Here is a 15,721-nt window from a genome sequence, read left to right on the forward strand (position 1 = left end):
AAGCAGCAATTGTGAGAAAAATGCAATTGAAATATATTTTTAAAAAGGGTTATTTATTCAAATAATTAATCATTAAGTTTATACCAAGTATATTTCCATTAATCTACCAATCAAGTACATTTCATTTGACCAGATTCCATTACATGTAACAGTTTACAATGGATACAATTAAATGGAAAATTTATATATTTTTAAATTAGTTCAATTTAGCAATTTTTTTGAGTACAAGTAACAAAGGAGACCATCCAGTACTCTGTCTTCTTTATTAGATTTCCTCCTGATTCTCCCAGTTTCTTTTTTCTGACTTTTGTGTTTTTCCTGCCTTTCAGCTTTGACATGATTATTTTAGCCACTGTGAGTAATAATAAAAATAACAATAATGAGAATGAATAAATAAACAGTAAACATGAACAAGAGGAGCCCATAGAGAATTTATAGAGCTCGTCTTGTAAAAGCAAATGTGTTTGTCACAGCAGTGCATTCGGTTCTTAATTCTGATTCTGATTGCAGAAGCTGCCAGACAAGACATTAAGAAGGCTATTAAGAAACTAAATATTAGAAGAAATGTGAATGTTCGCTCTGAGATATCGCCTCCGTTCAATAATCACCGGAAAGACTAAAACAAACACAGAAACTAATAAAAACAAAACATTGAAACAATGAAAACTAAACTAAACAAGAAAATCTGCTCTGGGAACTAACTGAAACTAAACGGACTTAAAAACTAAAAACATAAAAATAAAAAAAATAAAAAACCCATCATAACTCTGAGCTGGTGCTGCCTCTTTAAACAGCCTGGGATGTTTTCCTTTGAGGAATGTGTCCTCTCGATAATGAAAGTGGTTTGCATTTTTGTCTCCCTGCTGTCCAGTCTAAAAAGGGGCGGTAAAAAAAGTGAGTCAAAGGTCAGCGTGTAAGCAGAGAGTGTCCGCATGTCACCTTTGATACTGAAAGCAACAATTTACACTCCAAATGCTCCCAAAACTACAATTATTTATTCAGAATTCTTCATGTAGAAATACTTTATACACATTTACATTTTTCCATTTGAGACAAACTGGTGTCATTAAAAGAAAAAAAATCAAAAGTATGAACACTCAATAGCATACGTCAAAGCTGAGTAATTTACAGTTACTAGATATGTTTCGGCTAACACACGAGAGGAAGTGAGGTTTTCACTGTTCCTATAAAGTGGGAAATCATGCCACAAATAAACTGACAACTAGCTTTTTATCCTCATGAAAAGCTACAAAAATAAAAGGAAACGTGATCAGTCAGTCCTATTAAATATTCACTGCACATCCAGGCCTGTGCTGAGAATCTGCTTTCCTCTCTAACAATAGAGATTCAGTGGAAACGTCCAGCGTCGGTGGCTCGAGCGTGTCCAGAAAGCTCTCTGCGCTTTAGCTTTACCACCTCGCCCCCGATACCGGTAGGGCTGGGGCAGTGTGGTGCAGGGGGGGGAGGGCAGTCTACTCCTACAGCCCTGGCCTATCTAAAAATAACAGCGAGAATAACACAGCAAGGGAAATGGACACGTAGGGTCTGTATTCTCCTCTTAAGTATTTCCAGCAGAGCAGAGAGGGCTGACAAAGTTCAGTACATTGCATCCTCGTATATGTCCGTCCGCAGGCAGAAGAGGATTCCTCCACCCAGCATGAAGATGGTGGCCCCCCAGCCGAGCCCATAGCCCCAGTTGAACTCGTGATAAGTCTGCAGGACCGTTCCATCGATGAACTTGATCGGGTAGAGAACCAGAGCACAGGCCTGCAGAACCACTGAAACCAGAGACAATCATGAGACACTGTTTGTTTAAAATCGTCCATTTGTCCTTTGTCCAAGCGATTAATCAACAAACCCAGTAACTCCAACACCATTAAAATAATCACTGCTACAAGTAAAGCCTTTCAGATTAATCATCCATTTAATGTTTTCTACATCATTTTATAACATAACTAGCTCGTGCTTTCAGAAGGTGAAAGCCATTTAGTTCTCCCAAAATTCATGATTCAAGTCAAAAACGTGACATTAAAGGGCCTCCTCGAGGCGAAACACAAATCTGACAGCAAACAGATGGCTGTAAAGGCAAAAAGTTACTTGTGAAAAGAGGCTTAAGTGTAAGAAGTGAGGAGGCAGCTGGTATAGGTAAGCAGAGAATGGTTATATAAAGCGATTTTCTTCTCTGCCTTTCTGTTCCGTGAGGTGATCTCGTCACAATGAGCTGCCTAAGATTTAGCACGAACAACTATAAATGAATGTCTCCTGAGGAGCCATAGATGAAAACAATTATATGCAAACACATTCTGATTATTCCCCAATAAGCCTCGTCCTGTTTATAGACGAGGACGGAATTATCATAAAGCATAAATTTGTTCTGTCTGCACTCTATAACAGTATTATTTCACACACAAAAGCATCCTGAGGAAAAAAAATAACTTTTTACTGAGTCAAAGTCAGAGCTTGTTTTCTTTCAGTACAGTATAAAAACTTCAGCAAGGGTTTGAGCTGCCAGTGGAGAAAGCATCATGCCAAAAACAAAAGAAATCAGTTTAGACTTGGGAAAAAGAATTGCTGATGTTCCCAAAGCAGGAGATGTATACACAAAGTTATCACAGAGTGTCAAAAACTGGAGTGAGAAGCATCATCAAGAAATTCAAAGCGAGCTACAAAGTACCAAACAAGCCTAGCAGCCTAGGGAAAGAAAACTAGCGAGAGACGTGTCTAAAGACCCCAGAACAACTGCAAAGACATGTGAATGACTGAGCCAAATCAGGAAGTGTAGTCTTAAAGTAAAGACTGTTAGGCAGCAGACCAAGAAAATTCCTATTTTACAAATTCAGGCTAGACTTAAATATGCCAAGGACAACCTGGAGAAAGATTAGATGAGATGGATGAGACAAAACTAGTGTTCTCTGGCCACAGAGATGGAAGGAAGAGGTGTACAACCCACACCATACTCTGTGGTGCAAGTATTATGCTAAGAGAGTGCTTCAGTGCATCTGGAATTGGGAATCTCATCAAGGTGGAAGGAATAAAAAAGGAGGATATGTGAAGATTTGGACAGAAAACCTCAAGCAGTCAGCAGCTAAACGGGGTCTGGGTGATCGCTTTGTTTTCTAACGCAACGACCCAAAACACACTTCACACTCCTGGTGAAGGACGACCTCCAGAAGATCAACATCAGAAGTCAAAGCCCTGACTTGAATCCTACTGAAAATCTGTGGAGTGAACTGAAGACCAAGGTCCATGACAGGACACCATCACATCTGGAGGAGAGATTCCCCAAAGAAGAATGGACTGGGATTGCTCAGCAGACGCGTGAGAGACACGCTGAAAACTACAGCTAACAACTGCAGGCTGTTATCCAGCAAAAAGGACACACAACTGACTGTTAGCATCAGGAGTGCTAATAATTTTGACCTTGGTAATGTTTGTTTATTTTAAGTGAAATTATTATTTTTTTCTTATGTGCAAAGTAAAATGATTTAAGCATCCACAGTAAAAGTAGGTTGTTTGGAAAAGCTGTTTTACTCTAATAATTCTGTCCTTTGTTTAAATGATTTGGCTGACGCGCAATCTAAGGAAAATATATCTAGCCTCAATCCATGCATAACAAGAATTAGCTTTTTATAGCATTCACTTATCTTGCGAGGATCAAAAAGCGCTTTAAGAGAGGGAAAAAAAAGTGTGTTACAGCATTCATGGGCTTCTGTGTTTTCTATCTAGTTTGTCATCTCCATAAATAGACGCTTTTGAAGAGAACAATCTTTGTGTGACACCCCTCCCTGTGGGTTTCTTGCTCGCTGGAAGCTGGAAGCTTTTTGAAGTGGCCTGTCTTTAATTCCCCCAGAGTGATTGACGTTAACAGCAGATTCTGGCTTTTAAACTAAAACCAGTCTCCCAGCTCTCTCTCACACTCTCTCGTCTTTTTGGTGAAGCGTGGAACAATCATCTTTATTCTTTTCATCTCAATGACACACGAGGTATCACACGAGGAAACAGCTTCCAGGGCTGTGAATCATTTTTCCTTTGCATCGCGCAGGATGCAGAAGTCCAGGCGTCGGTGTTCAAAAGGGTACTGTGGCCTTCTCTCACAAACGGCTCCAGTTCGTTTTCACGCATGCTAGGTGACGCCTGAGGAACGGTCTTTGTGCAAGTATGACTCCGCCTTTCCTTCCTATGGGAAGAAGCAATGGGTGTGAAGGAGGAATGGCTGTAGCCTGAGACTGCGGTGCTGCTGATGGAGCCCAGGCTGAGCTTGTTCCCTGCTGAGGTCATATTTCTGGACAGAAAGTAAATACCTCACAGTCACAGTCAAGCCAAGGGGTATTTAACAGTCCAGCCCTTCTGCTGTTGCTCCGTCGAGGACTGCGTGCCTGTGTGGCGGCCGTATTCTTGCAAGGCTCTTAAAGTAATTACACATAGGAAAGGATAACACAGCATTCCCCTGCTTTTCCGTCAGTGGCTAACAGTCAAAACCACAGCCATTAAGTCGACCACAGTGGTCCTTTGTGAGTGAGGTTTCAGATACAGAGCAAGACAAAGATCCCTTACAGTTTCCCTTCAGCAGCACACTGTTATCTAATGCTGTATTTAAAAGGCAATGCATACTGTTTGTACTTGCAACAGAAACCAGAAAACTTGCAACAGAAATACTTTAACAAATAAAGAAACACTTTCATTCAGAGTGTGTGACTTTGAAAGATGATACAAGTCTTGTTTCTACACTGAACATGAATCTGCTCCAGGCTCGGTTAGCTAATCACACAGACTGTAACAAGAGGAAACTGGTAACAGAATCCACCTACCAGCTCATTCGACACCCACACAGCAGCATACCTTACTGTTTCATGAAAGAAATGAACTCATTTTAAAATTGATGGTAGCAACAAGTCTCAAAAACGTTGGGACAGGAGCAACAAAAGCCTGGAAAAATAAGTGGAACTAAAAAAAGAAAAAGAAAAAAGGATGGGGTCCACCAATCTATAAGTGATGGAACAAATTTAGAAGAATATTCCTTAATCTACAACTGTTAAGAGTTTCAATACCTCTATGTCCACAGTACATTATTTCAAAAGATTCAAGAATCTGGGAAATCTCCACGCACAAGGGCAAATTCCAAAAAATTACTGGATGCCCGTAATAGTCGGGCCCACAGGCAGCACTGCATTAAAACAGGAATCATTCTGTCACGGAAATCACCGTCTGTTAACACAGTTCACCGTGCTATCCACAAAAGTAAAGAAGAAGCCATGTGAGCACGATCCAGAAACTCTGCCGTCTTCTCTGGGCCTAAGCTCATCTAAAACATACTGAGGCAAAGTGGAAAACTGATCTGAGATCAGACGAATCGGAAACTGGAATTCTTTTTGGAAAACTACAGGGAGTGCAGAATTATTAGGCAAGTTGTATTTTTGAGGAATAATTGTATTATTGAACAACAACCATGTTCTCAATGAACCCAAAAAACTCATTAATATCAAAGCTGAATGTTTTTGGACGTAGTTTTTAGTTTTAGCTATTTTAGGGGGATATCTGTGTGTGCAGGTGACTATTACTGTGCATAATTATTAGGCAACTTAACAAAAAACAAATATATACCCATTTCAATTATTTATTTTTACCAGTGAAACCAATATAACATCTCCACATTCACAAATATACATTTCTGACATTCAAAAACAAAACAAAAACAAATCAGCGACCAATATAGCCACCTTTCTTTGCAAGGACACTCAAAAGCCTGCCATCCATGGATTCTGTCAGTGTTTTGATCTGTTCACCATCAACATTGCGTGCAGCAGCAACCACAGCCTCCCAGACACTGTTCAGAGAGGTGTACTGTTTTCCCTCCTTGTAAATCTCACATTTGATGATGGACCACAGGTTCTCAATGGGGTTCAGATCAGGTGAACAAGGTGGCCATGTCATTAGTTTTTCTTCTTTTATACCCTTTCTTGCCAGCCACGCTGTGGAGTACTTGGACGCGTGTGATGGAGCATTGTCCTGCATGAAAATCATGTTTTTCTTGAAGGATGCAGACTTCTTCCTGTACCACTGCTTGAAGAAGGTGTCTTCCAGAAACTGGCAGTAGGACTGGGAGTTGAGCTCGACTCCATCCTCAACCCGAAAAGGCCCCACAAGCTCATCTTTGATGATACCAGCCCAAACCAGTACTCCACCTCCACCTTGCTGGCGTCTGAGTCGGACTGGAGCTCTCTGCCCTTTACCAATCCAGCCATGGGCCCATCCATCTGGCCCATCAAGACTCACTCTCATTTCATCAGTCCATAAAACCTTAGAAAAACCAGTCTTGAGATATTTCTTGGCCCAGTCTTGACGTTTCAGCTTGTGTGTCTTGTTCAGTGGTGGTCGTCTTTCAGCCTTTCTTACCTTGGCCATGTCTCTGAGTATTGCACACCTTGTGCTTTTGGGCACTCCAGTGATGTTGCAGCTCTGAAATATGGCCAAACTGGTGGCAAGTGGCATCTTGGCAGCTGCACGCTTGACTTTTCTCAGTTCATGGGCAGTTATTTTGCGCCTTGGTTTTTCCACACGCTTCTTGCGACCCTGTTGACTATTTTGAATGAAACGCTTGATTGTTCGATGATCACGCTTCAGAAGCTTTGCAATTTTGAGACTGCTGCATCCCTCTGCAAGATATCTCACTATTTTTGACTTTTCTGAGCCTTTCAAGTCCTTCTTTTGACCCATTTTGCCAAAGGAAAGGACGTTGCCTAATAATTATGCACACCTGATATAGGGTGTTGATGTCATTAGACCACACCCCTTCTCATTACAGAGATGCACATCACCTAATATGCTTGATTGGTAGTAGGCTTTCGAGCCTATACAGCTTGGAGTAAGACAACATGCATGAAGAGGATGATGTGGACAAAATACTCATTTGCCTAATAATTCTGCACTCCCTGTATGGAGAAGAGATCTTGTCCATCTTGTTGACAGCAATCAGTCCAAAAGCATCTCTGATGGTATGGCTGCGTACATATTTAGAAAGACACCGTCGGCACTCAAAGCTCCCAGAATCCAATTTCAGACATGACCGGGACATCATTCCACTCAGCAGCGATAAACATAGCATTGTTCCAACTTTTTACAGACATATTGCCGCCATTACACTTAATTTTTCCTTTTTTTTTTTTTTAAAAAAAAAGGGACACTTTCTCAAATACGTTTCCTTTATTAAATAAAATAAAATAAAGATTTATGCTGTTTGCAAAACATAATTTTCTGTTTTTATTTACATTTACATTTTACAGCATCCAAGCTTTTTAGAATTGGGGTTGTAGATTTCTTAAAATGTGACAGTTATTACTTCAGGTTTGGTCTACAGGCACAGTGTAAAACTGTCTGCTCCTTATATAATTTTATTTCGCAAACTGGAAAACTTGAACTTGGCACGAGTGAAGTAGCAGAAAGTGGTTTGCGCTTCATCACCGTTTTGAAAGTAAAGTGAGCACAATCTTTGAGTCAGTCACTTTGGTGCCGTATACCATTTGGAGCAATATGCTCTGACCGCTCGTTTTAATTATACGCTTTTAATTTATATTCATTCTCATCAGTGTCACAGTTTATTTTTACCCTAAGGGCAATTCTTACAAAGCACGGAAGAAGCAGCAGTCCAACTACGAGGCAGTTATGGGCGAGGAGTCTGTGGTGGCTTTTTTTTGTTTTTTTCCTCTCAGTGACTTCACTTTGTTGGTAAGTCTGCAAATTCTGTGGCTGCCTTTTCTTGGCACATCAGCCTGCAGGTCTCCAGAGGCAATACCACAGAGAAAACAAGCTCAGCCTGCTAGGCTCACTCGCCTGTGTCTTTTGCATGCTTCTATTTAATGTGAGCAGTGGAGCACAAACACAGGCATATATGGAAACTGCTGAAACACTGGGTTATTAGCCAAACATTATAAAAAGTGAATGAATGAATAAATAAATAAATATATGGGAAAGGTGACATACCTGCAGTGAAGAGGAATATTGCCACAGTGCGGTAGTGTTGTCTTTGCGTGCCCCTGCACAGGGAAATAACGGCCACCAAAAAGGCCACCAGAGTCGTGGCTGCACCGACACCTAGCAACACCAGGGTGGCGATCTGCCAGTCTGCAAGAACAGGACACATGCAGGTTAAAGAGGAGCATCCTACTCATCAACAAAAGCTCGATTCACAGTTGAGCACGGCTGAATTGAACCGCTGTGTTGACAAACACGAAACAAGAGCTAATCCTGCAGAGAGAACTGAATGACGCAGAGAGCCATCAGGCCCGCATCAGGAATGCAACCGTCAAGAACATAATTAGTGACTCAAAGTCCCTGTAATGAGAACAGATGCAAAAATCCAAGGCTGAATCTCATGTTAATGCACGTTATTTAATCTTAGTTGTCCTGCTGGTTGGCTACATTTTTGCCCTACTTTTCTAGCTGTTCATATTTGTGCATGTCATGTGGCAACCTCTGGAATTAAAAAAAAAATCAGGCCTGTGCAGAAATGTCAAGAACTGCATACAAATGGAGACAAATCAGCAGCCCTATGTTCAAATGTTAAACTTTGCAAGAAAAATAAAACTTTTTTTTTTTTTTGCAATCTGGTAAAAAAAAGAACACAAACACATCTGTTTTTTAAAACTAATATACAGCTTTGTGACAATTCTGCCATTTATTTTCTTTAATGCTCGTTTAACTTGCATTAAGGCTTCAAAGCAGGAGGTTGGCAGGTAGATGCTGTTACCTCCACCTGTCTGCAAACTCAGTCAGTGAAATGCATGGTTAAATTTTCCAAATACAGTCTATGGTTATGTATTATGTATATGTCTCCTTGGTCCTTGGAGGCTTTGGGTTATGAAACAGGAGTTTGTGATTGTGAATGCCAGCTTCTTCCAAATTCTTGCAGCCACAGTGGCTTTTTTAATGCCACATTTACTTAACATATTCCAAACAAACTGCTCCTGTTGGAAAAGTAAAACTAAAATCTTCCTGCGCGTCACATTCTTTCCTGGAAAGACCTCCACAGCACCAGGCTTTTAAAAGCAGCACGTGGCCTTTTTTGAATGGAGCTTAACTCTGTTCAAGCAAGTGTTGGTACAGAGACTGAAACCAGCAACACATTCAGGAGAAAATCTTTTGTCTGCTCGACCTTGATTGCGCATCCTCTCTTTGATCTCCCGCCCTACCTTAAACGACTTGGCTCGGAAAGAGAATTTGCATTTGGTTAACAAGCTCACCGCACAATTTTCGCTGGGTGTGTCTCTCTCTGAGCTTCTGGTTATTTGTCATAATGATGGTAAAAAGCTATGGTGAATTTTTCTATCAGGAACTGCCACTGTAGATGAAATTCAAGAACAAGGGTGAGAACCTTTGTACGTGCCTAATTAGTCTCTTTCGCCACTGGATGAACTGCACCTTTAACCTCAACACACCCATCCGCTCTTGTTTTAATGAGTTCTGCAGACACTCAGAGCAACAAACCCGCCTCCTATTCACCCCAACACATTCCACAATATCAAAGAGAGGTCAATCACACCAAGGGTGCATGTGCAAAGTCCTGTGAAAAATGATCAACAGCTAAAAATTTTAAATATTTTAAACATTTAAGCCACAAAATGAGGAAACTTAAATGGAACGGTCCAATTTTATCCTTGAAGTCTTCCTTTATTTATTTCAATAGTAACAGTGAGCGACTGTGTGTTTAATAAAGATGAAAGCTCCTGCTAATAGCCTTACTGTACAGGACAAAAGTCAACTGTTCCCAAATCTAGTAAATTTAATGCGGATTTGCTTCCCTGGGGGGAAAGGATGGGGGTCGGGGGACGTGGCTTTTCTGCCTGACAAAAGGCGACTTAGGGGGTCCTGGCTTGGTGAGGTCGATGAAGGGGAAGATGCTGAATGTGTCTCTCCAAATCCACTAAAAGCCTTCTGCTTGCTGGGGTGGGTTAACTCTTTGTGTGCCAGAGGGATTATGCATAGCTTTCTTGCATATAAACACTTTACCTAAGCACAGAGTTAAAGCATTAGAAAACAATGAGCACCAGCCCTTTGTTAAATAGTTCTCATCCAGCTGTCACAAAAATCAACAGTTAAAGCTTGGTCAGGTGTGGCTTTGTCACTGAGCATCACTGTGAGGCTGTCACGGTGAAACCACGTCATCGATCTGGAATGTAGACAGGAAATTTATCAGCTGCGCGAGAAGTCTGAATGCCTCATCTATTGACCAGCAGCCAACTAAAACAAAGTCTGCCCAGGGGATGGTGGTCAGAGCTTGTAGTCAGACTGTTTGCGCAGTCCAGTATCCTCTTTGTTTATTTCAAAACAGGATATATCCTGTGCGCTATGACATAATTACAAACACCACATCACTAAAACCACCCTTCAGATCGAAAACGTGTTTATAGGATCAATCTGAGCTGTAAACAACAAAAAACTTGGTCGTGGGTTTTCAACCTCTTCAACAAACAAAACAGCATTCGGGCTCCAAGAGCAACAGCGCACTGTTAAACAAACAAAACACACTGTTCCTACCAGATGTGAGGGTGGAGAAGCAGCTCCACTGGGGCTCGTCCGTGGGATGCCGAGCCACCGATTGGGAGCACGACTCCCACAGAGACAGGGAGAAATGCTCCGCGGTGACCCAGGCTGGACTGAGTAGAGCCACCACGTCCAGACACAGCGCCAGGAAGACGCACAGCAGAGCGATGAGCTTGAAGGGTCGGAACACGTACACCTCGTTCACGGACATCTTCTCCTCACAGGGTACACGGCAGCACGTCGGTCACAGTTACTAAACTCGCTGGAGGTCTGCGTGCTTCCTCTCCCACCATAGCCCACACTGCTCCACGCGTGTCCAGCTGGAACAGTTTAACAGGAGACATCCGGTTGAATCAGTTTTTCAAAATAATCCATTTTATGGGTTTATATTATATTATATTATATTATATTATATTATATTATATTATATTATATTATATTATATTATATTGGCAGTATTTTTGGTATAGTGATAACATTACATTATTATTTTCAGGTTACATTTACTGCTTTGTTAACTTTCTTTGTATAAATTAGGGGTGTCAAACATTAGGCCAAGGGCCCAGAATCGGCCCAGAAAAGACTCCAGCCCGATCATCCGGAGTTTTGACTAAATTTTCGTATGTTTTACATATAAAAACATATAATAAAGACTCCACCAACTCATTGCCATTCATACTAAAAAACAAAGTAAGTAATGAACAATTAAATGACGAAAAAAATTGTTTTCTACTATCTACTCTAACATTTTTTTTAATTGAATTTCTATTTGTTTTGCTTTTATAGTTCATAGTAAAGAATATTCTCTGTGAATTAATTCATGGAAACAGCCCGAGCAATGAATCACCAAAATGTTTTTCTGTGATTTTAGACATTTATCATAGTTTTACTGGTCTGGCCCATGTAAGATCAAAGTTAGCTGCATATGGACTCAATCTAAAACAATTTTGGCATCCCTGGTGTAAATGATCGCAAAGAAAAAAGGTTGCAGTGTAAAGTGGAATGCCATTTATTTATTTGTCTTTTTAGCTATGAAAAAAATTAAGTAAAATAAAATAAAATCTCTAAATAAACAGACACACAAAGACAAAACCACATTTAACTGTTATTTGTTATTTGTCAGTTCGTGAACTCAGTACATAAATCCTATAGTATTCCTCCTGAGATACACGAGTGTCAGTGTCTGTGCTTTTATTTTGAAATGCAAGTCATCGTATTCAGACTTGTTTTAGATCTTTGTGGATTGGTTTGTTGTCAGGCGCCCAACAAGTTTGTAAAAATAAAGAAATTCTCAAAAGCAGTGGTCGAAAAAAGTATTTTCTTCTGTGTACACAATAGAAGGATTTAAATGCTGAAAAACACATTATACATATTATACAGCAAGGCGGAAGAAACGACATTATTAAAGCTCAGCTAAACTCAGTGAACACAGTAGGATAAAGTAGGTTTGTGTATAGAGTGACTAAACAGACTAAACAGTAACACAATGACACCTTCAAAGGGGCAGATTCTGATAAACATGCAGAGATTTCCTCCGCCTGAGTTTAGACAATAGTTGGGATTTAAAATAGTTTTTTTAAATTATTTTTATTATTTTATAAATGTTTGTGTATATCTGCATTAGCTTTCGTGAATGGAAAGTACCTCAGATCACATTGCGAGCTGCCCCTTTTGGCATCGCCCATAAACCAAAGCAAATATTGTGATGTTTTAATAATCCAGCAGAGGGCACACATGCGACATTCTCTAGCAAAAACTATTTCTGCTCTCACCACTTTCATACACTTTGTGTTGTTGATTTTAGAAAGACCAACAGAGGGATTTTTATGCACAGGCTGACCACAGAAATCCTGTGTTTGTTGGGAATTGTTGTGACAGTGCAACAGAGGAACTGACTGTCAGCTTCTTGGTATTTTCTGTTAATCCTGATTTGGCCTCTTCTAACACTCAGTGTGTAGGCTGAGCTCTCTGAAATTTTTTTAACCTCTTTTGTAAAACAATCCCTCAATGATCCATGTCTAAACGCATACGTTGTATATCGTCCATAAACAGCAGCAGATTAGAAGAAAGTGTGTACATTATTGAGCCCCGTGGGGAAATTGCTCTCTGCATTTAACCCATTCACTCAGTGAAGCAGTGGGCAGCCATTGGGCGCCCGGGGAGCAGTGTGTAGGGACGGTACCTTGCTCAGGGGTACCTCAGGGTAGCTGTTAAGGGGAATCGAACCCCCGACCTTCCGATCATGGGGCAACCACTCTACCTACTGAGCTATCCCTGCCCTAAAAAAACAAACACCTAATAAATCCTTAAATTAAATGACAAGGGTAAAATGAGATTTAACTATACAGTATTAGAGAGGAACAAAACTCCCACACTCACAAATAAACAAAGAAACGAATGCAATGCAATGCAAAAAATAAGTACACATTTAAACAGTAAAAGATATCAGTGTGTGTTTGGTTTTAGAAATTAATGCCTGTATTTATTTTTGATATTATGTTTGATGTATTTAAGGCAATATTGTTTTACTGAGGCATTTATTTTCTCTGAAAGAAAAAGGATTGCTCCTCTATGCAGCATGATCATGTTGAGGTTCTTCTTCAGTCCATATGCCTTGTGATATATTTCCATCTTCTGGTGAACTGCATAACTGCAGGGTATGAACTCCAAGGTGAGGCCGTGCTTGCAGGAAGTTTTTCGGAATTAATAAGTTGAATAGTTCCAAAAGTTTGTCTAAAGATGGAGGTAAGACAGTGGAGGTGAGAGTGTTTTCACATATTGCCACTGTTACAGTGCTGGAGCAGGGTGCAATTATTCTAACAACTGCTTCCACTGTCACACCAACAAGAACAAGAACAAGAGATGCTTACTATCCTTACATGGTGCAGATAGCAAGTTAAAGTGACCGATTTACTTGATTCCACAAAAAATGCAAAAAAAGATAAAAGGAAAGGGAGTAGATGTGATTGAATTTTGTTGGACCTTCACACAGTTTTGGTTGAGCAAATTATTGACCAAAAAACTGTCAAACATCTGCCTCACATGATATCAGCAGTGCTAAACCAGTTGTTTTGACCTACTTTGGCAGCTTATACTTCCATTTCCTCTTTCTTTTTTCCACCTTAAATGTGACCTGCTCCATGAGAAAAATTGCAAGAAAAATGCAAAAAAAAAAGCAAGAAAAATAGTTTTCTTGCAGCACTGATTACATTTGTGTATATATATTATCATGATAATTATTATCATTATTTTTGGTTTTTAACAGTTTTGCCACTTGAAGAAATGCATTACACACTTTCAACATCCAAGCCTGATTATTTATTTTGTACAAAAGACATAATGGATGTACAAATATTTTAAGTACATGATTTTTTTTCTCTAACTAAAGTTGCCTTGTGTAAAGTACAAACAAAACGGAGTACTTTGAATTACACCTCTGCTGCCTTCCTGCCCATTTGGGTTTAATTCTACCCCTATCATTTGTTGCCTGGATTACAGGTTTTCAGTGTATCTGACATAATGAGAGTTTCAGACTAATGCCACCCTTCTCAGTCCTAATGGCACTGCCAAGCTGCCAGCAGGGCATCTGAGTAGGGGGGATCTAGTATTAGGCATATCCATGGACAGAGCGTTGCTCGTTTCCTTTAAACGCCCCTCCTCCCCGACTGAACAGGCAGAGTGCTCTGTCATCCTCCTCCAAAAGCCCCTCATTAGAAAATCTGCCGAGCAGACAAAGCTACTTGAGACAGCACAATGGTGACTCCCCACATGGTGATTTAAATGAGCATAAAGGGAATCCAGGTCATGCATTTATTTTTTGGATCCTCTCCCTAATTGTAACTTGTCCACCCAGCCACCCACCTATAAAAAAAATGTCTGTTTGGTCTAAATCCCGTTTTAAACCTTTAGGTATATTATATACACTCCCACAACATGGATGCACATCACATGGCTGTTCAACAGCCATGATAAAAATACACAAATCTAATAAATAAATGTTTAGATAAAATGAAAATTAGAAAAGGGGCAGACAGAGCATGGAGAAAAGAACACCCATGTCTCATTCAGCATGCTATATAAGTTATATTCATAACAATGTTAAAAGTGACTTTGAGTCTTAGAAAAAAATGCTTCTTTAACTGTTTGTCCCATGATGTCATCCTCTATTGCTCATCACTGTCTTCGTGGAGTGGCTGCAGCTGATTAGACTCAGAATAAGCCTCTCAGAGTTTTGCTGGGTATGAATAAGCTTCTATGGTAACTGACGAGGTCTCGTTTAATGATGCTGCCATTACTAAAGAAGTGCGTCCTGCTCATCTCTTTACCGTAACACCACCATTAAATCATCAGGAGTCCTGTTGGAGTCAGACCGTGGAAGCAGATGTGTATAAATTACTTCCCTTTAAATCGTCACGGGTCAGGGATTTTAACTCGGATACAGTCATTAGTTTATTCCTTTATTGTGTAGAGGATTTTCATTATGTTTGATTAAAATAATGCAGCAACAAATGAGATGAAGCAAAAAAATAATAATTAAAAATTAAAATCTAAAAAACAAAAAAGGATAGAAAAAGTCAGGAGATCATCTGTGTCATAGTGATTCATCCTCCTGGAAACATGAATGTACACTTTTGTAGCAATTCAATCTACAGTTGTTCAGATTTGTCACTTTCAACCAAAATGAGGACTGGGATTTTTTACCTTCAGCATTTTTCATTCATCATTCAACTGCCTAAGTTCTTCATTTATAGGTCCAGGTGTTTATCCTGTGGCTAATCCCCCATGGATTATTCATCCCCTTTGGATTGTTTTCCTATTTCACTCATCACTGTCACTCCTGGTTAAATCTCAAGACTAATGACACATGGCAGCACACTAACGATTTCTGCCCATCACAACTATAAGAGCAGCAGGATTTCCTGAAAAGTACCCTGAACCCCAAACTCCTCAACTTGCATTTCCTCCTTTTTTTTTTCTTTTTCTTTTCTGTCATCACAGTCAGATCCAGTTCATTTCAGAGCAGCTGGGTTTGAAGTGCCTTGCTCAAGGTCATGTTGACAGTTAATGCTGAGGGAGTCGACAGCATGTCTCCTTTACTTTATGCACTCAGATTTAGAAGCTTATCAGGGGATTTAAACTGATGGCTTTCCAGTTTCAAGTCTATAGTCAAGTCTGTTACTGTGAG

At 40.1% G+C, this 15,721-nt stretch overlaps 1 protein-coding gene across 1 annotated transcript; it reads right to left on the minus strand.

Moving 5' to 3' along the window:
- Positions 1-976: 976 nt before the first annotated feature.
- On the minus strand, positions 977-10,870 carry LOC146700047 (transmembrane protein 47-like). The gene is made up of 3 exons (XM_085470065.1): positions 10,531-10,870; positions 7,978-8,118; positions 977-1,778 (listed from the first exon to the last, which is right to left on the minus strand). Exons 1-3 carry the CDS (start codon positions 10,745-10,747, stop codon positions 1,597-1,599), a joined length of 540 nt encoding a protein of 179 aa, XP_085326191.1. The 5' UTR covers positions 10,748-10,870; the 3' UTR covers positions 977-1,596.
- Positions 10,871-15,721: the final 4,851 nt, after the last annotated feature.

Source organism: Copadichromis virginalis, linkage group LG10 (assembly GCF_057382275.1).
Source record: "Copadichromis virginalis isolate Kocher_CV1m ecotype Utaka linkage group LG10, C_Virginalis_male_GT1.1, whole genome shotgun sequence".
NCBI classification, from domain to species: domain Eukaryota; kingdom Metazoa; phylum Chordata; class Actinopteri; order Cichliformes; family Cichlidae; genus Copadichromis; species Copadichromis virginalis.